This window comes from Branchiostoma lanceolatum, chromosome 6 (genome assembly GCF_035083965.1).
Source record: "Branchiostoma lanceolatum isolate klBraLanc5 chromosome 6, klBraLanc5.hap2, whole genome shotgun sequence".
Lineage (NCBI taxonomy): Eukaryota > Metazoa > Chordata > Leptocardii > Amphioxiformes > Branchiostomatidae > Branchiostoma > Branchiostoma lanceolatum.
Genome location: NC_089727.1, coordinates 6,134,293 through 6,159,324, shown reverse-complemented (window position 1 = coordinate 6,159,324; position 25,032 = coordinate 6,134,293). Strand labels below are relative to the sequence as shown.

General features: G+C 43.9%; 2 protein-coding genes across 3 annotated transcripts; one reads left to right on the top strand and one right to left on the bottom strand.

Annotated features, from left to right (window-relative positions):
* The first annotated feature begins 1,983 nt into the window (after positions 1–1,983).
* LOC136436246 (maltase-glucoamylase-like) lies at positions 1,984–24,058 on the top strand. 2 transcript variants are annotated; one of them, XR_010756024.1, is made up of 26 exons: positions 1,984–2,109; positions 4,049–4,330; positions 4,778–4,889; positions 5,488–5,642; positions 5,962–6,133; positions 6,597–6,708; positions 6,913–7,025; positions 7,406–7,531; positions 7,939–8,070; positions 8,777–8,887; positions 9,347–9,409; positions 9,756–9,872; positions 10,166–10,250; positions 10,773–10,890; positions 14,382–14,515; positions 17,384–17,418; positions 18,255–18,371; positions 19,080–19,228; positions 19,582–19,666; positions 20,093–20,149; positions 20,331–20,455; positions 20,930–21,018; positions 21,337–21,386; positions 21,594–21,758; positions 22,237–23,351; positions 23,406–24,058. XR_010756024.1 is itself a non-coding variant. In XM_066430052.1 (25 exons), the coding sequence occupies exons 2-25, from the start codon at positions 4,074–4,076 to the stop codon at positions 22,396–22,398; spliced, it is 2,841 nt and encodes a 946-aa protein (XP_066286149.1). In that variant the 5' UTR covers positions 1,984–2,109; positions 4,049–4,073; the 3' UTR covers positions 22,399–24,058. The 2 variants fall into 2 exon arrangements, 1 of the variants encoding a protein (XP_066286149.1); XM_066430052.1 differs by having other exon boundaries at positions 22,237–24,058.
* Positions 15,118–16,861, bottom strand: LOC136436257 (tripartite motif-containing protein 3-like). The gene has a single exon (XM_066430082.1). It carries the CDS (start codon positions 16,752–16,754, stop codon positions 15,390–15,392), a length of 1,365 nt encoding a protein of 454 aa, XP_066286179.1. The 5' UTR covers positions 16,755–16,861; the 3' UTR covers positions 15,118–15,389.
* Positions 24,059–25,032: the final 974 nt, after the last annotated feature.

The window sequence follows — 25,032 nt, the reverse complement described above, 5'->3', positions numbered from 1 at the left end:
CACACTCCCACACAAACCCAACCAAAGATACACAGCCAGGAAATTGGACAAACATGGCCCGAAACATTTTTCATGTCTTCCAGCTCGGTGATAAAAAAAAATCCCACGAATTTCTGATTATTTTTTCTCTCGTGCCGACGGTGGTTAAGAAAATTAGAAGATCTCCTCCACTTATAGACGTGCTTATGTAAAGGTACTCTGTAAAAGCGATGTTATAACCAAGTTCGACATACACGGTGTAGATGAAAAACAAGCCCATCTGCTATCAGTACAATCGCCATGTTTGTGTTCCACAGTTGACAAATTGAGAGAAAAACACAGTGAGGTGGGCAACAACAAACTACGCACCAACGACCCTAGGCTAAGTACAGCCTGTTAGATCATGTAGGCTACAAATGATTGCCCAAATCTCAATTTGTGACATATTTGACAAGTCGCCAAAAAAGACTTTTCCTTATTTCCCATACGCATTCATGCAGGCACGTTGTCTGGAATCCTATCCTGCCTAGTGTGTGTTCGAGTATACTAGCCTCTACCAGGCTCCACAGTTCAATGGAAAAAGCAGAAATTGGCCAAATAGACGGATAACATGCCAGAGGAGTTGGTCCGACAAAGAAGTTACAGTTTGCGACCTAGAGGTTAAAGTATACTGCACTTGACAAGAGTTCAAGCCTAAGTACATTTGATATGTGAACTTTGCCCAGAACTTCACTTTGGCGTCTAATCCAGACCGAAGTAACTTGACTTCTGCCCCGTGTACCACGTCTACATAGCCGAGTGCTTTTGCAGGGATAGAAGATTTCAAAAACATATTATCTTCTCAATAAATGAATGTCCAAGAATAACAACGTGACAAATTTGGCACAGTTACCTGAGGACCGTCGGACGACACTCATTTGAACGGTTTTATTTTTCTACGCGCCATACCACCGCATTTAAACGTCAAGTACAGTACTTTTCTTTCGTATATTAAGCACCGTGTCCTCGTCATGGGACTTAGTTGTTGTTGAAATGTTTTTGTACTCACCCAGTCAGCGTGTCGTCTGTCCCGTCTGTTAGACCGATATTCGTTGACACGGGGGTGAACGCGTGCGTGACCTTTAGCTCTCAAAGGCCTCCAAAAAGTATTACTTGTTTTGTGACAACCATTGAAGAAGGGCGTGTTCCATTGCCGTAATGCAATGCCTATGGTCAACAAACATATCTCTGATGATGGTATAGATGTAATGGCCCCATATCTATATTACGTAATTAACGTCAATCAGTAGTATTTGGCAGATGCTTGCTTAAGAAAAATTCCTAGAGAACAATGTCATTGTTTATGTCCGAGGTTACTGTGTGTTACGCAATGATTGTCTGAATCTGGATTTGTTGGATTTCATTTTTGGAAGCAGAGGAAAACAACAACATTCTTCTGACATGGCATTCTATATCTTTACTATGGCCGCCTTACAGAAATATGGGCTACAGCCCCACAATATTACCGTATGCTACAAATGTAAGATTCGAACACAGAACAACCCCCTAATGGCGATAACACGGCCCTGGTTAATGATTACAGGAAGACTGTTATTCTGAGCTCGTGACTTTCTCTGTTCTCTGTACGGGCTTGTCTGGGCGCTGACCCTGGCAGATTATTAACCTTATCATCAACCAATTTGTTCCCAATTGCCTAGGCCCGGGCCCGCGAGAAAAGCCTGGTGGATGATAGCAGTCTTTCGTGCCCACTATATCCTTGGAACAATAGAACAGGCGGACACTTATAAAATGACTTATCCATGACATGGGCAAAACCTCTATCATATGAACAACTGGACTTTAACAAAAAAAAGTCTTGTTTTAAGGTCTTGTCTAATCTATTTTACGTAAATGCCGTTTTAAACATGGTCTCGAATTTCATGTAAGTCAACTCTTCATTGTACACCTACGCTCGTGATCATCTAAATGACGTGATGATTTAGGACTGTACATTTATGTTGTCCCTAAAGCGTCGCTTGTGTTTGTACAGTTACCACGCGGAAACAAATTGGTGCCATAAAACACGTCAGGAGTATTTACCACTTTCCAAAGGTCGAACTGATAGATAAGAAGGGAGGAAACGTCGAACAGGTAACGTTACCTTACTACAGAATTATCTATCGTTATTGTCAGGTGGTAGGCTATTTCTGTCCTTTAGACCTTTGTAATGTATGCAAGTGGCTTGTATTGGAAGTTAGTCGCAGATATTGGACTCGTATTGATTAAGGCTGTACGCAATATGTTGTCACTTGCTTCTTTCTGGCGTATGTTATGACTTGGAAGTGGACGTCTTTGGACGGCCAAAAACGAGTCACAAGTTGTTTCCTTCATCCACTTAGCGACAGGATAAAGAACTGGATGATTTTAACCTCCCAGACAGCCCAGACCCAACGCATTTGGGCCCACATAAAGGCGCGTCCTCTGGCACGGCTTCTGCATTCTAAGACAAATGCGGTTTCTGCCTACTGTGTACATTATGGAGGTGTTTCAGGAGCGTTGTCCTGCATTCAAAGATTAATGTTCCGCATATTTTCTTCGCCGGGGACTTTCTTCACATTATTTTGCAGTTAAGGGGTACTGTGTTGACACACTGAAGGCCCAACATGGCGCACCACGCCGCGTGCCTCGTACCGTATGGTACGTATTCAGTCTGTTCAGTCATTGCTCCAGGGTAATAAATGGGCAATAAATTCATCTGCCACTTTGAGCCTCTCCTATCCGCAGGACCGGCGGTACTACAGGTATTTAGCAAACGTGCGAAGCATTATAAAATTCCCATTGACTTCTTCATACCTGTTAGTTTCTCATCATGTTGTTATGCTTCTACAAACAGTCGTATTTGTCTAGAATCATCTGATGTTTGCATAACATGACGCGAACTTTCCTCGCTCTGACGGTACAGCACAAAGTCCAATCAGTTGTGTAACACGTCTTAAACGTAATCATCCTACCCAAGGTCATTCAGGCTGACCTTTTAGCCTCCTTGCCACCAGACGCCAATTCGCGTGGCACTTGACTTTGTTATTGGAATAGAATGCATGAGGTACAAATGTTATTCAAAAGCCAACAACCTATTCACAAACTTAAAAGAATCCTTGGAATTTGTTGAGCAGTCAGTCAAATGTTTGGTAACTCAGAGGTCGCAACCTCCCGGGTAATGCTAGGGTCACATTTCCAATCCGGGGCCCGGCCAGGCAGTCTTTGGGAACCAAAAGTATGATATAAAAGACAATAAAAACACAAAACGTACCCAAAATCATTTTTCTTTGGGAACCAAAAGTATGATATAAAAGACAATAAAAACACAAAACGTACCCAAAATCATTTAAGAGCATAGCTTGTGCAAATTTATGGACATACACTTTGATTTTTCGTTTCCGCAAACAGCCCGGCCGGGTCCTGGGAAATGTGACCCCAGCATAAAGGAGGGTGTAACCGGTAGCATTCTGAACGAGGTACATTTCTCTGTGCGCACATGTTCTACATACATTATACGTGCTGCATGAGGAAGTCAAAATGTATCAAAAGTGACAAATCTCGATACGAAGTTTAATGATATGTCACAGACACAAATCCTGTAGTACGTAAAGCCGGTATGACATAGCAATAACATAGCTAGCCCGTCTGTGCCTATGTCTGCGAGTTCTAATTTCTAAAAGACAGTTACATGTATACGACGGGTGTTTTCTCGATCGAGCGATTTTCACAGATGTTTAGGGATCGGTCGATGGTAGCAGTTCACTAAGCCCCGTCCAACGTAACAGGGTATCGTAGATTACAGGCGAGAGATACGCTCGATTCTCTGGCTATTTTGAAATGCGGCGCCCGTCCAGCGATCAACAATGTTCGGCCGTAGTTGGTCGACAGTGTGGCAGTGGTATCTCGACGATAATTTTCCTTAAGTTAGCCTATTTTGAGGGTTCACAGCTTCAATGGGAATTTTTCAATACGTTGACACAAACTTTCACCATCAAACTTTTTCGTATAGTTTGTGAATATTTCTCCTAAACTTGTTCTCCTTCATTTTCAGAACACTCTGACAGCGGCACAGAGTCATGGCTTTGCCCATTTTGGCCCTTCTGACAATCGCCCTCACCCCCCTGGGGACGGCGCAGCCCCGTGATGACGTCACCAAGCGGTTCGACTGTTACCCCGAGGCGTTCAACAGCCCGCTTTCCGCAGCCGACTGCACCGCCAGGGGGTGCGTATGGGCGGAATCACACAGCCCGAGGGAGCCGAAGTGCATCTATGGCGACAATTACGGCTACACCATGGTCGCTGGGAGTAGGGAGGACACGCAAAACGGGTTCAGGTTTGGTTTGGTTTATTTACATTGTAGATCTAATGATACTTCACTATTCTTCCTGGAGTCGGGCTAAATATCAATTAGCTAAGAATGAAATGATATAAGTATAGCAACTGAACAATACAATAAAACATACAATGTCAAATTGATTAATAGAAAACGTAGATAAGGGTACCTCATAGTTAAAGTACGAGGGGTTAGAGGTCACAGCAAAATGATATAAATCATAATCTGTATCATAATGAAATTACAGAGATATCAATTCAGAGTTTTGGTATAAAACTTGGTTCTCCAGTTCTTCCCTTTAGTCACTGACAAAAGACAGCGGATCGATGCTGTTTGAAGAGTATGACTGTTTCAACATTTTATCCAGTTGCCGGAGTAACTGTTTTTTTTAGTAATAAACTAGCTGAAATAAAATCATCACAACGTACATATGATTCCTTAATTCAGGGTGCGGCTGACCAGGAACGCTGACCTACCCCCGAGGTACGCCAGTTCCCCGGATGTACAGGAGGTGACGCTCGATGTCGAGATGCTGTCCAACAACATGCTCCGATTTAAGGTGAGAGGGTCAAAGTCCTGTGTTAGGGCCTGGTCACATTTTCATAAGTAATTCAATGCATAGGTTAGAAGAAAAGTGAGTGAGGAGAGATGAAGCTTGAAAAGGCTTATACTAAGGCTAAGTCCTTCTCCTTTAAACCTAACAAGTATTCATTACAAAACTGATGAAATAATTCACATGTGTCGAACGACCGTTGTACAATCGCAAGCTGAAGGCATTCTTGTGGTAGTCGTACTTCTGTCTTGTTACGAAAAAGGCTGTCTTATGTCCTTGTCTGACGGGTTGGGTCTGTCATAGACATCGAAACTTTACGACGACCAACGACGAATGTGACCGTGCGGTACACAGCTGTAGCATCTTTTTTGTATCCTGCCTGTAAAATACAACTTTATTTGTCATCCCAAACAAATATCACAGAGTAATCGTTATATTCATTGCCATTGGTAAATGTCACACAAAACATCAAGGCCGCTTGTCGATGCTCCACATAAAATATAGAACACAACATATAGCATATAAATGACGTACAAAATATATCAAACACAGAAAAGCAATGACAGTAAAGGGAAATATAAACTTAATGCTGATTTCTTTGCAGTTCTACGACGCGGCTACCTCGCGGTACGAGGTGCCTGTCCCAGTGCACAAGCCCAGCACGCCCGCTACAAACCCGGCCTATACCGTGGACCTTGTCTCTGAGGCCGGGAAGCCTTTCGGCATCAGGGTCACCAGGAGGGCGACAGGAACCGTACTGTGAGTCTTACAGACGTCTCTAGACAGCAATTTTATGTCCTTATCTTTTTATTTTGTGCTCAAAAATCATGACAATCTACACGTGTATCGTCCAACAATTGAGTTATACTCTTTCAAAACCTCAAACATAGTTCCAGACCTGATAGTCGTCGATGAAGGTTAGCCATCCAGGTACTTACAACTTTTTAAAAACTTATCCAGTTGCTTGAGTAACTTTTGTAACCATAAAGAGGCTCCGCTCCTGTGGCGTCACCAAAATGACAATACTGTCCTTGTCAAAGTATTTCTTTGAACATCGACGTTTTTGAACTCGTTTTAGGTGGGATTCGTCTGTTGGCGGGCTCACGTTCTCGGACCAGTTCCTGCAGATCTCTACCCTGCTGCCGTCCCGGTACGTGTACGGCTTCGGGGAGAGCGAGCACGCCACCTACCGGCACAAGATGGACTACAGGACGTGGGGCATGTTCTCACGTGATCAGCCACCCGGCCCGGTGAGAAAACTGTTCATTGCGTTTGTGGAAAATTTCCCGGTACAACGAATCTCGGTATATACTGCACTCATCGCCTGTCTTCTCTGTCACGATCAGAGGAAGACTAGCTTTTCAATGAGCTGAACTGGCTCGAGATCACTTTCACTTACCGGAGACGTTAGAAGCCGATGGTAGGAGACGCATTGTGCACCGAACTTACACTCCTGTCTGGCACAGTGTATAAGTTAATCAAGGAAATGGATAAGCTTTATAAACCGTCGGACGTTTCCGACAGCACCCGCTACGTTTCGTCAGTCACTGGTTCTCGATCAGTCACTCAATAACTGGTGAAAGATCTCGGATGCTGTCTAAACGTTTGACTGTTTCTAAAACTTATCCAGTTGCTAGAGTAACTTTTCTATTAAGTATCTTATCTGGATGTCTGACCTTCATCTTCGTGACATTCCGTCTGTTACTCCCCCAGCCCGGTGGTGACGGTACTGCACCCAACCTGTACGGCGTGCATCCCTACCACATGTGCGTGGAGGACGACGGGAACGCTCACAGCGTCCTCCTACTCAACAGCAACGCAATGGGTGGGTTCGGTGTGATCTCGAAGCAGACATTAGGACAAAACATTTTTGTTATCTCTATGAAAAAATATTTTTTCATGGAGATATTGTTTTGAGTGTGTTTGAGTGTGTGTTTGCGTGTGTGTATGTTTGTGCGTTCGTATGTTTAAAGTCAGCATAACTGAAGAACGTCTAGATGGATTGTAATAATTTAATTGTTTTTCCCAGACGTGACCCTTCAGCCTGAGCCCGCCCTGACGTACCGAACCGTCGGCGGCGTGCTGGACTTCTACATGTTCCTGGGGCCCAGCCCGGAGGACGTCACTCAACAGTACACTCAGGTGACGTCACTGTATTGTTACATTCTTACTCAAGATATGCAAACGTAAGCAGATACACAATGCGTAGCAGACGATCAGCTAGCGAAACGTTAGACCTTCAAATCCTGGAAATCACTCAGTTATGCATCCAGGCATTGTTTCAACATGCATACAGACAGGCAGGCAGACAGACAGACAGACAGATAGACAGACAGACAAACAGACAGACAGACAGACAGACAGAGAGTCAGGCAAGAAGTCAGACAGGCAGGCAGACAGGTAAGAAGACAGACAAACGGACAGACAGGCAGACACAGAGCCAGCCAGCCAGTCAAATAGACAGACAAGCAGACAGGTATGTGCGTCACTCACATTGCCTTCTCCCTCCACCATGTGCACAGCTCATCGGCCGTCCGTTCATGCCGCCATACTGGGCCCTGGGGTTCCAGCTGTGTCGCTATGGTTACAACACGCTGGACAGGATGAAGCAGATCTACGACGAGAATCGGCAGTACGACATCCCCCAGGTACTGACAATCACATTCGCTTGTTTTGTTGAAGTATTCCAATATATACTGTGTGACAAAATAGCTATACTATCGAATATTTTACCGCTTCTTATCCACATTGATAATGAAATAGTACAGAATATCTATGTAAACATACCTGATATCAAACTGAGCAAACTGGCTACATTCGTCAATCAGATCAACATATTCATAAACCATAACATAATTATATGACTTATATGAAGTTCTTCATACGCAACTAAAGAGTTTAAACCTAGCCGACGTTCCTCTTTGGTTTTGTGTAAAGAATTTGTTAACCAGTGATTTACCAACCTGTTGGAACTATTCACGGACATACAAGTTAAAACGTTTCTTTTATGACGGGAACTATTACTGACGACTTTGTTGAATGATTGTTTCCCTAGGATATCCAGTACGGAGACATCGACTACATGGATCGGCAGATCGACTTCACCATCGACCAGCAGAACTTCCAGGGCATGAACGATTGGGTGCAGTCCATCCGACAGGACGGCGCCTACTACATCACCATTCTGGTAATGCTTCGGTCCCCATTTCGCTGGTGACCGTAGGGGATGTAGTACCGGCCGGGACCCGAAGCCCAAAATTTGTCCCGGTGGACTGCCGGGTAGGAGAGGGGTGAACTTCCCGGTGTTCGCATGATTAGTTCACGGCGTCTATTTGTTACCAGGTCCCACGTTGATTTCATGTCCGGATTAAAATGATTCGGGGTCCCGGTCGGGCCCCAAAATAGCCCGGTTGGACCCTTTTTCCAATTTGAACCTAAGTATAAACTGACAAGGAAGGTATTTCTGGACAAGATAACGTTAACTTAAGATTGATCAAAAATATTAATGGATTTGGCCTGAGGTGTATGAGTTTCCGAACACGTCACCTCAGTAGTGGATATACATCTGTACCTACGTCTGGTTTTGATAACAGCAGAAGACGAAATGTTATTCTACCTTCAGTTGTCCTCAACTACAGATCTCGTTTTCACATGTTTGAATTAAGAAAGGGAAATAAACTGTAAATTTAGATCGGTGTAGTACAATAGTACAAAAGCTTACCACTACTTCAATAGTACATGCATTTCATTGTCTCTTTTAGTTACATGTATTCAACATGTTGCCGTTAACCCTTCTGGACATGATAGAGAATTGATATCACTTTCATTGTCATTTAATCCAGCCACAAATTCTTATGTTCTGTGCTACCCCGTTTATCCCTGTGCTGCGCCAGGATCCCTTCATCAGTGCGAACGAGACCGACTACCTCCCGTACACGAGAGGGACGGACCAAGACGTCTGGATCAAAGATGGCGACAACCCCGACCAGATCATGTTCGGCAAGGTGCAAACTTCAGCCTTCTCTAGCTTTTTACACTCGCTATATGAATCAACGCAAAAGATTGCGACCCACCGAATTGTCGATCAGTTTTTTGGTCGTCCTCTGGAAAACTGAGGACCCGGATGCTCAGCGCACGTCAGTTTCCGTAAGTGTGACGTCGGCACCGGGTCAAAGGTGTCTGGAAGTGTGTACCGGCCCCCGTCTCTGTCTTGATTGATAGATCTGCATTAATTGGCATGTTTACGTAATCAGATCTCTTATAAGCTTTTTCTTACTGTAATGATAACGTTATGGAATGGAAGTTTATACTAACAACTTTTCTTTCCACTCATTGAGATAGTTAAAACATAGTTAGTTAGCAAGGCTGCCAGTTACGTTCTTGGCAAATGAAAGTCTTTGTTAGGTTGTAAAGGTCAACAAGTAGCACTACATGACTTTTGGATACCGTTCGTCCTGTTTTAGGTGTGGCCGTATCTACCCAACATCACCATGGATCCAGACGCAGACTGGGACACCATGATTGCGGTAGGTATAGTATATACAGAAGACAGCTATAAAAATGGTATTTTGGTTAGAAACTAGATAGAAATGGTGGCACCCATTACGCCAAGTGAATGCAGTACAGTGATTCTTTTTCAGTGATAGCTTCTTTTGCATTGTAACAATTGTTTTCGTCAGGCACAATAAGAGTTGAGGATCCACTAGTCATAGTGCTATTTTGCAGTTATAACGTTATGTATTCCGTTGTCTGTGTAAAGACACAAGGCAATTTTGCTCGTTTGTTTAAATTTGTTTTATTTATATCTCCATTGCGTAATACTATAATCATAGCACGTTTGTTTGATTCTATGGTATATGTTAAATCGTCCAGAACTATGCAGCACACACCGCCTTCCCCGACTTCCTGCTGAACAGCACCAAACAGTGGTGGGTGGACGAGATTCAAACATTCTACACAGAGAAGCTGCAGTTTGACGGGCTCTGGATCGTGAGTTTCTATATTACATACATATATGTATATATATTATATTCTAGATATAGACCCCTAGTCCTGACATTCCTTGTTAGAATGTGTTTGACACAATTCAAGTACCCATTTCATCCTCCAGTATTTCTATATGTTGTATTCTATAATGTAGTTGAAAACATTAAAAACCTAAAACTAGTAAAATGTAGCGGGACAGTTAAATTCAGGTCAGATTCAGTTTCACATCTCAATTTTCTGCATCACTTGTTAATTTGAGGTTGAATACGACTGTTTTCCATTAATATTGTCCCAAGGACATGAACGAACCAGCTAACTTCATCCTGGGCTCAGTCAACGGCTGTAGTGACAACCAGTGGGACCAGGCGCCGTACAAACCTAGTAAGGGCATTATATGTATTACGCTAAGTCTTCCTCTTGTTTCACCTCTTCTTTCATTCACTCTTTCTAGCCAGATACATTTCCTGGTTGTTTTCTTATTCGACAAGCAGATATGCAGCAAGAGGCGAATAAAGGTTGTGCACAGAAGTTGGAAAGTCGGTGAAGGAGTAAGGAAAGCATGTGAATAGATAACAATAAGGCAATGGCTATGGTGTGTGTGGTGGAGAAAATGCACCATTAGGTTGTAAAAACAACCAATTTTCACACACACACACACACACACACACACACGCACACACACACACACACACACACACAAACAAACACTCATACACATGCACACATACACACACACACACATACACACACACACACACACACACACACACACACAAATATAGAGTGACAAGCAGGTGCACAAATCGCAAGAAGGAACTGTCTAATGTTTACAACGTCGTGACAATCCTTTCATGTTAGTTTTTGAAACACAGATCGCTAACGAAGCCTGTTTGTGTTTGCCAGGGTTCTACGGAGCTGTTCTGGCCGACAAGACGATTTGTATGAACTCCATACAAGGCGGGACTGTACACTACAACACGCACAGTCTGTACGGCTGGAGCCATTCCGTACCGTCACAGAGGTAAGGAACTGTACACTACAACACGCACAGTCTGTACGGATGGAGCCATTCCGTACCGTCACAGAGGTAAGGAACTGTACACTACAACACGCACCGTCTGTACGGCTGGAGCCATTCCGTACCGTCACAGAGGTAAGGAACTGTACACTACAACACGCACAGTCTGTACGGATGGAGCCATTCCGTACCGTCACAGAGGTAAGGAACTGTACACTACAACACGCACAGTCTGTACGGCTGGAGCCATTCCGTACCGTCACAGAGGTAATATATTTATGTGGCTACTTATATATAACTATACATACTAATACGACTCCCATGTCATGGACTTACAAAACATCTTGGTAGACAGGGACTCTTGGAGACAGAGATTGGACTTATTCCGGGCGACATATGCAAATTGATTGATGATATATGTTAATCATACTAAGCAATGAATATAAACAGAAATGCAACATTTGCAAGAAAATGCATAATGTTTACCTTCACATGATACCATATTACCACCCTGTTTATTCGGCGGAGCTTCCATGTAAGACATCACGAAATCGCCGGCGAATGCACCCAGATACACGGCGACATGCCGACCTGCGTGCCGACTACCGGCGCTTCGAACGTCCCTCGCTCGCACGTAAATGTTGCCCGACGTGTGTGGGTCGACATCACGAAATCGCGGGCGAATGTACCCAGACACACGCCGACCTGCGTGCCGATTACCGGCGCTTCGAACGTCCCTCGCTCGCACGTAAATGTTGCCCGACGTGTGTGGGTCGACATCACGAAATCGCGGGCGAATGTACCCAGACACACGCCGACCTGCGTGCCGATTACCGGCGCTTCGAACGTCCCTTGCTCGCACGTAAATGTTTCCCGACGTGTGTGGGTCGACATCACGAAATCGCGGGCGAATGTACCCAGACACACGCCGACCTGCGTGCCGATTATAGACGAGCGATGGAAAAGGCAGCGCTCTTTTGAGGCCCGTGGCACCAGTGGTATGCAGTGGTACAGGTGGTTTTTATATTGAGACGAGCGAAGGAAAAGGCAGCATTTTTGCGAGGCCCGTGGCACCAGTGGTATACAGTGGTACAAGTGGTTTTAATACTGAGACGAGTGAAAGAATAGGCAGCACTCTTCTGAGCCCCGTGGTATAAGTGGTACACGGTGGTATAGGTGGTTTTCATACTTAGACGAGTGAAGGAATAGGCAGCGCTACTCTAAGGCTTGTGGTATAAGTGGTACATGGTGGTATAGGTGGTTTTCATCATATACCACCGTGTACCACTTATGTCTTGTGGTATAAGTGGTACACGGTGGTATAGGTGGTTTCATACTTAGACGAGTGAAGGAATAGGCAGCGCTACTCTAAGGCTTGTGGTATAAGTGGTACACGGTGGTATAGGTGGATTTCATACTTAGACGAGTGAAGGAATAGGCAGCGCTACTCTAAGGCTTGTGGTATAAGTGGTACACGGTGGTTTAGGTGGTTTTCATCATATACCACCGTGTACCACTTATGGCTTGTGGTATAAGTGGTACACGGTGGTATAGGTGGTTTTCATACTTAGACGAGTGAAGGAATAGGCAGCGCTACTCTAAGGCTTGTGGTATAAGTGGTACATGGTGGTATAGGTGGTTTTCATCATATACCACCGTGTACCACTTATGTCTTGTGGTATAAGTGGTACACGGTGGTATAGGTGGTTTCATACTTAGACGAGTGAAGGAATAGGCAGCGCTACTCTAAGGCTTGTGGTATAAGTGGTACACGGTGGTATAGGTGGTTTTCATACTTAGACGAGTGAAGGAATAGGCAGCGCTACTCTAAGGCTTGTGGTATAAGTGGTACATGGTGGTATAGGTGGTTTTCATACTTAGACGAGTGAAGGAATAGGCAGCGCTACTCTAAGGCTTGTGGTATAAGTGGTACACGGTGGTATAGGTGTTTCATACTTAGACGAGTGACGGAATAAGCATCGCTACTCTAAGGCTTGCGGTATAAGTGGTATACGGTGGTATAGGTGGTTTTCATCATATACCACCGTGTACCACTTATGGCTTGTGGTATAAGTGGTACACGGTGGTATAGGTGTTTCATACTTAGACGAGTGAAGCAATAGGCAGCGCTACTCTAAGGCTTGTGGTATAAGTGCTACACGGTGGTATATGATGAAAACCACCTATACCACCGTGTACCACTTATACCACAAGCCATAAGTGGCACACGGTGGTATATGATGAAAACCACCTATACCACTGTGTACCACTTATACCACAAGCCTTAGAGTAGCGCTGCCTATTCTTTCACTCGTCTAAGTATGAAAACCACCTATACCACCGTGTACCACTTATACCACAAGCCTTAGAGCAGCGCTGCCTATTCCTTCACTCGTCTAAGTATGAAAAACACCTATACCACCGTGTACCACTTATACCACAAGCCTTAGAGCAGCGCTGCCTATTCCTTCACTCGTCTAAGTATGAAAAACACCTATACCACCGTGTACCACTTATACCACAAGCCTTAGAATAGCGCTGCCTATTCCTTCACTCGTCTAAGTATGAAAACCACCTATACCACCGTGTACCACTTGTACCACAAGCCATAAGTGGTACACGGTGGTATATGATGAAAACCACCTATACCACCGTGTACCACTTATACCACAAGCCTTAGAGTAGCGCTGCCTATTCCTTCACTCGTCTAAGTATGAAAACCACCTATACCACCATGTACCACTTATACCACAAGCCTTAGAGTAGCGCTGCCTATTCCTTCACTCGTCTAAGTATGAAAACCACCTATACCACCGTGTACCACTTATACCACGGGGCTCAGAAGAGCGCTGCCTATTCTTTCACTCGTCTCAGTATTAAAACCACTTGTACCACTTATACCACTGGTGCCACGGGCCTCGCAAAAATGCTGCCTTTTCCTTCGCTCGTCTCAATATGAAAACCACCTGTACCACTGCATACCACTGGTGCCACGGGCCTCAAAAGAGCGCTGCCTTTTCCATCGCTCGTCTATAATCGGCACGCAGGTCGGCGTGTGTCTGGGTACATTCGCCCGCGATTTCGTGATGTCGACCCACACACGTCGGGCAACATTTACGTGCGAGCAAGGGACGTTCGAAGCGCCGGTAATCGGCACACAGGTCGGCATGTCACCGTGTATCTGGGTGCATTCGCCGGCGATTTCGTGATGTCTTACATGGAAGCTCCGCCGTTTATTCTAACTCAACGCGTTCATATTATATGGTGACGAGTCCCTGTCCTGCCACTTGCTACATTATGTAATCGGACACCACAGATTGTCGGACCCTAACCAGACACTAACCAGGTCACGGACCTTATTTGTTTCGAGAAGAAGGAAAACGGGCCAAAAACAATATGTTTCCCTTCTGTGAAGGTAAACTCCACAATTTAAGCATTTTCTAAACACGGTAGAATATTATTTGTTAAGATGTTGCTTGTCTGCTGTGTTCTAGAGCCATGCGGCAGGCCACGGGAAAGCGCAGTGTGATTATCTCCCGATCCACCTACCCGGGCAGCGGGGTGTACGCCGGACACTGGTTGGGAGACAACACCAGCAAATGGCCCCATCTTCACACCTCCATCATAGGTAAGGGCCTCTTCACACTTGTCCGTATATACAAGTGCGCGTGAGTTGCGTATTTTCTTGCTTCAAGTAAGGTTTGTAGGGAAGAACTTGTTTTCTGCTTTAACGCACCTTTAATTTGTGCAGCCTGGTTATGGAACCACAGAAATGACTTTTTTCGGCCGCAAATTGTACCTACCCCTCAAATGTTAATGCGCAACTCATGCGGACTTGAATCTAAGCACAAGTGTGAAGGGGGCTTACCAAAAAATCTACCTCTGACATGCAGTGGTCTGAAAGGGATAGGATGTATCTGTCAATTTTGGGCCCCCTGGCATGTGACCTTGGTACTGCAGCAGAACGCAGGGTTTTAAAATCTTTTGTCATGGACATGCACTTGGTACTGCTTTTTTTTCGTTGCAGATAGCTTTTAAAATAATGAAGAACTTTGATGTAGGTTTTGACCTCCTATACGGCTAATGAGGACATTCTATCATTCCACAGCGGATGTCTAGTCAAAATGAAAAAGTTTGAAATTGCAAACATACTTAAATATAAATAAATGATACGGAGATATGAAAGGGCCTACACTAGCAGCAACCCTTTTCACATTTATTACTGGATCACATAATTGGTCTTTGTTGAATATGTAATATGCACAGCCTACAGTACAGGTAACGTTATATAATGTGCATTGCTACAATAGTTACACAGAAAAACTTTGGTCTCGACTCGGGGGTAGACAATGGGATTGTATTGCAATGGCAGACATGAAATAATAATGGCCTTATATACTGTGTTACATGCTCTAGAGCAACGCTAAGAGCACTGTGAATGCATTGACTAGTACAATACTGCCACGTCCATCGTACACGCAATAGAAGAAATTAGACAGTTGTTAGAAAATGAATTTTACATGAAAAAACCTGACACAATTATAACGAGCTTCAGAAACGACCAAATGTCCGTCGTGAGTCAGCGCGAGGCCCGCTGGATAGTTCAGCCTGTGCTCCCCCCTTGTCAACACGTGCCTGATAAACGCACCATCCCAACTGAACAGGGAAACGCGATCGTTCCAACTGTCGGCCACTAGGATCTTGTCCTCGCTGTCCGTGATGGCACACTCGGGACGGTTCAGCTGACCAGGTCCCGAGCCCAGGGATCCGCACGTGAAGAGATGGCGACCGGCGGGGTCAAATACCTTCAGCTTGTGGTTGTCCCAGTCACTGACGATGATTTGGTTGCTGCTATTGACGGTTACATTGAGGAAAGAACCCAGCTGCTGCTGACCTTGACCTTCAACCCCGATCTTCAGCATGACGTCACCGTTGGGACTGAGGATGAAAATTTGGTGCCCAATAGTGACGATGACACGTCCCAAACCGTCAACAGTGATGCCTTGTGTAGTTCTACCTGTCTCTGCAGCCCCTGTCACCTGGATTATACGTGACTCCCTTCCCTGTTTGTCCAGTACGTGAATCCTGTGTCCGTCTCCTGTCACCAACAGCTCGCCGTTTGTCAGTGCCGCCGCACACCATGGCCAGAACCCCAGATCGACCTTCTTCACGAAAGAGCCATCTTTGTCCAGAAATTGCAGGCGTGAGTTGAAACGGTCAGTCACTACAATGTCTCCCTCCGCGGTGACAGCAAGCCACGTCGGAGCGTTCAACTGTCCATCTCCGCAGCCCTCTTCCCCAAAGGTTTTGACGAGTTTTAGCCTAGCGCCGCTATTCCCGATCATTAGGTTCGGTCTCATCTGCGTGATTTGAGGTGAGCGCTGGGATGATACCTGGTCTTCGTCCGTCGTGACTCGGTCAGATTGCAGGTCTTGAATTGTTACAGCTTTGTGGGACTTGGTCGCCTCGAACCTACCGTGGGCGTGGTAACAAGTTTGACACAGGTATTCGATACACTCCACACAGTAAAACTGAGCCGAGTTCCCGACCTCACAGACCGTACAGGGGACTCCATCCTCCCGCGCCTCGGAAGTGTTCCTTTTCGGCTGTTGTTGCAGAATGCCGCACAGTTTGCCCACGAGAAAGTTCGATTTCAACCCCTCAATTCCATTTTTTGGGAGGGGCACGTCCTGTCGGCACGTCGGACAGGAGAGTTTTCCTACCGGCTCTGTGGCCAGGAACTTCTCCAAACACGGCTGGCAGAAGGTGTGAAGACACGGAAGCATCTTAGGCTGCTTTAAGTTTTCCAAACAGACGTGGCAGACGAGAAATTCGTCGGTGATGTCGCCGATTACGTTGGACGCCATTTTCAAAATCAAGTATCGGCATCCACTACCAAAATCCTCGATTCACCGTCATAAGGTGACGTCACACTGGGACGTCCCATTTGTGGTTCTCGCAGTGGTACAGACCCGTTTCTCGTCTACCAAGCCCCATTTATACACATAGCCGAACACTGCCTCCGGACCTTCCTCCAACTGTGGTTGGGAGTAGGTTGGAGCAAGTTCGGCTGTGATTGGCTGGAAGTCGGCATGGTTGCCTAGCGTTCGGCTGCACCAGTCGTATGTTTTGAACATTCGGCTATGTGTAACCGTGCTTTACCTTTGCCTACGAGAGTCTTCTTTCCGGTGTGTCTAGAAGTTTGTGTTCTTGTGTGTTTGTGTGTTCTGTGTACCGTAAGTATGAGCCGCGTAAGACCAGGGTTCCGAGGTGAGAGCCAGTTAAGAGGAGACACACATGTTCGCTCACCCGCTCCGCATGTGTTCAATAATGACATACGTAAAAAAATGTCTGGGTCGACAAAAAACACTTAACAATATTGTCATATGGTGATTAAATGGCATGTATATATATATATATAGATGTGCCTCCTTCACTTATTCCTCGATGTTGTCTATAACATCCTGATGAAACCGGCTGTTTCCTTTTTTTCCAGGCATGTTCGAATTCAACCTGTTCGGACTCCCTTATGTAAGTATGATACGTATGATATGTTCAAGTTTACCTTGAGGACCTTGAGGTGTCTGTTTTAGTTACTCAGTCACTCTCATACCGTTTCGGCCAATGAACGTTAATTTGAACCAGACTGTTGATGTGAGACAGGCCTGAACAAAGAAAAGAACTGTTCCTGTCACACACAGCCGACTGTGGCCTTCCGACCCTCTCCAGACCATGGTTGGGAGTTAAGCTCTTGTCACACATAGCCGACTATGGCCTCCAGACCCTCTCCAGGCCATGGTTGGGAGTAATTCCTAAGCAGAGCCATCTGTGGTCGGGAGTTGGTTGCCTACTAGTCGTCTGTGCCAGCCGGCTACAAATTGTGAAAAATCAAAGACGGGAAGGTAATATTCTAGTTGGACGTGATCAGACGAGCAAACTGGAGCTAGAATGGGATGGATTACAGGCTACTATCAACCCATCAACCCAGCACTGACCTTGGTTGGGGAGTAATCGGTAGTAACGTCGGGGTGAGGTCTCGAATGTGTGTCACAGGGATTTATATATTCAGCTGCACGTCTTTCATGGTCTTTTATGCTTCCTTACTTCCCACTTCTATTCCTTTCCTTTTCCATCCTTCATTCGGTCTGTTTTTATTTGCCTCGTTTCCTCCTCAAATCTTTCTTTTTCCTTCCTTTATTCGCTCAATTCTTATTCCCCCCGTTCCCTCCTCATATCTTTCTTTTTCCTTCCTTTATTCGCTTAATTCTTATCCCCTTTCCCTCTTCATATCTTTCTTTTTCCTTCCTTCATTTGTTTTTTTTTTAAGGTTTTCCCTCGTTCCTCCTAATTTCTTGTCTACTCCCCAGGTTGGCGCGGACATCTGTGGGTTTTTCGACGACGCCTCCCCTGACATGTGCCGGCGGTGGATGCAGCTGGGAGCCTTCTATCCCTTCAGCAGGAACCACAACGGGAAGGGCTTTCGGGTCAGTCCAAACCTCGATTAACTTTTATAAAAGTTCTTTAATATTACCTCCGTGGAAGAAGGGAGCTTCATGGGAGGTATAGCTTTTTTTGTATATGTGTGTGTGTGTGTGTGTGTGTGTGTATGTGTGTGTATGTATGTATGTGTGTGTGTGTGTGTGTGTGTGTATTTATGTGTGTGTATGTATGTGTGTGTGTGTGTATGTGTATGTGTGTATGTGTTTGTGAGTGTGTGACTGTTTGTCCAATAATAACTTTTGCCACTAATAACTTAAACGATATGGATGGATTGTGATGATATTTGATATGCTGTCAGATGTGAGGTCATTGTATATATGGCACTTCTGCCAGCTTTCTTGAACTTGTAACATTCGCTTCTTCCCTTTGGGGAATGACGGAAAAGATAAGAACATTTGACGTTCTACAGCAGAGGTTCTACAGCTAGGCCCGATTTCGGAGTCAACTCGGGACTGTGTGTGAGGAGCTTTGGGCTGGTCAATGGGAGTTTTCTTATTAGGAAACGCTACTTGACAGGCCTACTTGACTACTACTTGATTACTTGAAACGTCGACCCATAAGCACGTTTGGCCTTACTGTCTCAATTCGATTCCTAATTAGGTTGGATTATAAAGTGTCCCCAACAATGAATCTTATGCATGTTCTGCTCCTGAGGACTATTTTTCCTAAGTGCAGAAACTTATTTCTGATAGCGCCAAGACCCCGCCGCTTGGAATGGGACGATCGCCGAGGCTTCCCGGGCGGTGCTGTTGACCCGTTACCGCCTGCTGCCCTACCTCTACACGCTGTTCCACCAGGCTCACACCTCGGGCTCCACCGTCGTGCGGCCGCTCATGCACGAGTAAGCTAACATCCGAGAAGATTTACCGGTGGCATGACAGTATCAAAAGGGCCAAATCAGTATCTTTAAATCTCTAAATCTTTATAGATCTTTATAAATCTTTATAAATCTTTATAAATCTTTATAAATCTTTATAAATCTTTATAAATCTTTATAAATCTTTATTAATCTTTATAAATCTTTATAAATCTTTATAAATCTTTATAAATCTTTATAAATCTTTATGATGTTTATAGGTTTGTAAGTGTTTGTAAATCTTGATTCATAAAGATTTATATAGATTGATAAACATCCATAAATCTTTACAAATCTTTAGAAATTTTTAAATCTTTAAATCTTCAAATCTTCTGCAGGTTTATCAGTGATAAGGTGACGTGGACGGTTGACAGACAGTTCCTGTGGGGACCTGCGCTCCTCATCTCACCGGTACTGGACGAGGTAGCACGTGTTTTTGTTTACTTAAAAAAGTTGATGTTCGTTCACTTTATTTTCATATGAGATGTGAGTAATAATTTCTTTATTGTTAGTTGCTATTGTTCATGATAAGTTACACCCACGTCACCATAAGGGTCCAGGGTGAGTTGACATCTACTGTTGCATGATTTCGTCTTGAAGAAAAGACGAGTTTATATTTCAGTGGACTACAAAAAGCTGCTTGTGTCATATCATTTGAGCGGAAATTGCATTTTCGTATAAACACATTCGAAAATTATGCATATCGAACCCGAATGTTGGCAAAAATGACGTTATTACCACAGAGCCGTGACGCAACCACTTTTTGTAGTCCTCGGAAATGTGAACTCGTCCATTACTTTGTTATTCACCACGACTACATGTAGCTGTCGTGTTATTTTTTCCACATAGGGTGTCCTCGACGTGACTGCGTACGTGCCCAAGGCGAGGTGGTATGACTACTACACGGTTAGCAATATCATACACCATTCCACATACTTTCATGACTTAATACGATAATGAATTTAGTTCAGTTTGATTTTCTATCAGATAAATAAGTTATGATAGCTTTAATATCGTTGTATTTCTTTTTTGGTACACAATTAAGAGATGTTTACTATGTGTATTCTATTACATTCTATTATCTTAGGGCAAAGAAGTGGCGGAGACGGGCCGCATGGTAGTCTGGGATTGTGACATGGACTGTATCCCACTGCACCTGCGCGGCGGTTACGTCATACCCACCCAAGAACCCGCCAACACTACTGTGTTCAGGTGAATGCATTTAGTTTTTCTACTCTTTGAACAATTTAATGTCACTGATAAATCATAGACAGCTTCAGGTTTAATGTTATCATAGTGTTCTGTTTTCTGTTTGATCGATTGATTTAAGAAACAACGTGTGAACACAACACAAAACGGCAAAAGTTAAGTATGTGTGTGGATTCGATATGCATCATTCACAAATTATTACTGATGATGGATTCGTACGGTCCACTGATTGTATAACTCTCTAATGATGTTGGATAATCTTGTCCAACGTTCTCTCTCGAAGCCGGCGGAACTCTTGTTTTTTTAGTTTTATTTTATATCATACTTAAATGAGAAATAACTCTGAAAAAGTTATTATTCGTAGACTATACGCATTGTCGATTCGCTTATTGCTATTCCCGCTGCTTGTCCAAAGTCATAGTGTTGTGTAATAACCCGGTACTCTCGATCACCATTGTCCAACGTTCTCTCGCGCAGCCGGCGGAACTCCCTCGGCCTGCTGGTCGCCTTAGACGCCGAGGGGAGGGCGGAGGGCAGTCTGTTCTGGGACGATGGGGACAGCATAGGTGACTTTTGCTTTAAATTCGTTCTTTATAATAGTCCGAGCTTTTATTCCTAAAAGAAATTGGTTGTAAAGCTAAAATTTCAAAACAGAAAAGCAGGTATGATCTAAGGTGACGAATTTAACGAACCTAGTGCCATTATACTTTTGTAAACCACGGTGTAATATAACAATTCTAGTGCAATTCTAGTAAATGTTTATCTTTGTTTTGTCTGTCTATCTTTCTGGCGGAAGGAAGGCTTTCGGTGCAACTAGTCTTCATTGTAATGTTTGTTATCTATCAAAGGTTTTTTATACCCTATTTCTTCCCTCTGTCCACTAGACACATACGAAAATGACCAGTACAGAATGCTGACATTCACAGTTGACCAGGTATGTTGTAAATAGTATCGTAGCTGAGTTGGAGCACGAAATCAAACGTAATGTATCTTTGAAGTGGGGTCATGAGCACAAATTGATGTTGTAAAATATAATGCATTTCTTTGCTTGTACTTTGTAATCAAGAATGCTTATTCATTAGAGCCGATGAAATGGATTACAAATATTTCTTTTAAAAGTCCACCACTTGCTTCTCCCCAGGGCGTTTTGAGCATCAGTGTCGACCATGACACCTACTCCCCAAGTCCCGAGCTGCATTTCGCCACCGTCAGAGTCATGGGGTCAGAGGGCGTGCCTGATGACGTCACTGTTGACGGCAACAAAGTGGCGGCTTCTGCCATCAAGACAACAGACGGGGTGGAAAATGTAGGTCCCAAGATCTGGCTACCAAAGCTATATAACTTTCCCCTCAATGTACCAACACATTTTGCAAGTTCAGAGTTTTTCTTATAGATTCTAAATAACTATTAGAAATTATCAACGAATGCTAATGACTTTGCGGGGGTACATATATGCGTACATCGTGTATTTCGATCTGATGACCAGTTTCTTTTGAACGGCATCTGTTTATCTTTCACATATTATCACGGTTTAGGGCGATTCCTTTGGAAAGGAATTAGTGGGGGTATTTGTTCATTTTGTTTGCCAGCTCTCATAACTGTGACGTTTAACTAAGGTAGAAATGGTGTCTGAAAGGGCATATGCATATGTGCCAGGAATTTCGTTTAAAACTTTGACGTTACTTAAAACCGACCGTTAGCAATTCAATCATCAAACACCTCTAGGGTAACACTTACAGTCCCTGCTGATGTTTGCTAACGTCACTGCCCCCCTCCCTCTACAGATGTGGTACCTGGAAGATATCATCCTGGCCATGAACGCTCGTCACACCATCAGCTGGCCAGTGCCAGAGGACCCGGCGTCTGGCGCAGAGTCTCCCAAGTCTACCCCGGCTCTGCTGTTCTCACTCATCACTGCTGTTTTACTGCTACTTTCCGTCCAGTGATAACTATCTAAGGTGTGCAGAAGTTAGAATGAGTTTCTGCGCAGGAGTTAGGATGAGTGAGGGTTTCTGTGCATCAGTTAGAATGAGTTAGGGTTTCTGTGCAGGGGATAGAATGAGTTAGAGTTTCTTTGCAGCAGTTATAATGAGTTAGAGTTTTTGTGCAGGAGTTATAATGAGTTAGAGTTTTTGTGCAGGAGTTAGAATGAGTTAGAGTTTCTGTGCAGCAGTTAGAATGAGTTAGAGTTTCTGTACAGCCAGAATTAGAATGAGTTAGAGTTTCTGTGCAGCCGGAATTAGAATGAGTGAGAGTTTCTGTGCAGCCGGAATTAGAATGAGTTAGAGTTTCTGTGCAGCCGGAATTAGAATGAGTGAGAGTTTCTGTGCAGCAGTTAGAATGAGTTAGAGTTTCTGTGCAGGAGTTAGAATGAGTTAGAGTTTCTGTGCAGCAGTTAGAATGAGTTAGAGTTTCTGTGCAGGAGTTAGAATGAGTTAGAGTTTCTGTGCAGGAGTTAGAATGAGTTAGTAGTTTCTTTGCAGGAGTTAGAATGAGTTAGTAGTTTCTGTGCAGGAGTTAGAATGAGTTAGTAGTTTCTGTGCAGGAGTTAGAATGAGTTAGTAGTTTCTGTGCAGGAGTTAGAATGAGTTAGTAGTTTCTGTGCAGGAGTTAGAATGAGTTAGTAGTTTCTGTGCAGGAGTTAGAATGAGTTAGTAGTTTCTGTGCAGGAGTTAGAATGAGTTAGTAGTTTCTGTGCAGGAGTTAGAATAAGTTAGAGTTCCTGTGCAGGAGTTAGAATAAGTTAGAGTTCCTGTGCAGGAGTTAGAATGAGTTAGTAGTTTCTGTGCAGGAGTTAGAATGAGTTAGAGTTTCTGTGCAGGGGTTAGAATGAGTTAGAGTTTCTGTGCAGGGGTTAGAATGAGTTAGAGTTCCTGTGCATGAGTTAGAATAAGTTAGAGTTCCTGTGCAGGAGTTGGAATAAGTTGAGTTCATGTGCATGAGTTAGAATAAGTTAGAGTTCCTGTGCAGGAGTTGGAATAAGTTAGAGTTCCTGTGCAGGAGTTAGAATGAGTTAGTAGTTTCTGTGCAGGAGTTAGAATGAGTTAGAGTTTCTGTGCATGAGTTAGAATGAGTTAGAGTTTCTGTGCAGGGGTTAGAATGAGTTAGAGTTCCTGTGCATGAGTTAGAATAAGTTAGAGTTCCTGTGCAGGAGTTGGAATAAGTTAGAGTTCCTGTGCAGGAGTTAGAATGAGTTAGTAGTTTCTGTGCAGGAGTTAGAATGAGTTAGAGTTTCTGTGCATGAGTTAGAATGAGTTAGAGTTTCTGTGCAGGGGTTAGAATGAGTTAGAGTTCCTGTGCATGAGTTAGAATAAGTTAGAGTTCCTGTGCAGGAGTTGGAATAAGTTAGAGTTCCTGTGCAGGAGTTGGAATAAGTTAGAGTTCCTGTGCAGGAGTTGGAATAAGTTAGAGTTCCTGTGCAGGAGTTGGAATAAGTTAGAGTTCCTGTGCAGGAGTTAGAATGAGTTGGTAATTTCTGTGCAGGAGTTGGAATAAGTTCCTGTGCATTCATTGAGTTTGCAATTATGCAATGTTTCCTCTGATTTATTGTATGGTTTATGCAGTGAGCCTGAATGATGGAACAAGAAAAATCAATAGGTTATGTAATATCACAATGTGTCAAGGCGTCTGTTATTTTCCAGTCATGACCGCTACGTATCTTCCAATTGACAGGGCGCTCCGCCTACATGTTAAGAGGAATGATCATTTATTCCGCTGGGCGGTGCCATTGATACACAGTACAACCCATTATTGACGTCTGTTGCATTGCCCAAAAGAACCGTGATTGTTTTCAGAGACCAGGAAACTTTTTTTTTTCTTTACAGCCTTTTACAGCCAATAAAACCAATAACAATCACTGTGGAGAAAATATATTTATTGCATTTATAACTGCACTTACATGTATCTACTATCCGCAACAGGCCCTCTCATACCACCAGCGCCTGACCGCATCACTCAGGACAGAAAAGCGTACACGTCCGACAATCGTTCGGTGATCGAAACTTTGCTACTTGAAATGTCAGTAATAAACAAGCTTTCATCTCAAATATCTTTTACATCAGATGGGATCGATGGAAGGGAATCTATGATCTATATAAAGTCACGGTTTTATTGGGCTATGTATTGTTTTTGACCGAACTCTTTTTTTTACTCGGAGTAATACAAAAACGAGACCTTAATGTCTGTATACAGTGCCAGACAACCAGGGTGTATAGGGGAGGGACCAGTAAATGGACTTCCCAATGCAACGCATGGTTAAGCTATGAAAAGCAAACACTTTAAAACAAATTTGCCTACATTTCAAACCTCAAATCTTTACCACCACTGCAAAGCTGGATTTGTTAGGTTGGTTTGATAGGTAAGAAAAACAGGTCAATTCCGGCACTTTAACGAGCTACAGCCAGATGTTTTCGAAGAGACCAGGATTTCACCCCATGTGTTAATGGATCAGTCCAACGAATGGCGAAGGATTCGGGGGTCAATCAGAGGTCAAACATGCCAAAGGTCACGTATTGTGGTCAGGTTTTTGAAACGCACATTCCTCTGTCCTACCTAACAGAAAACTGGACCTTACTGAGCAA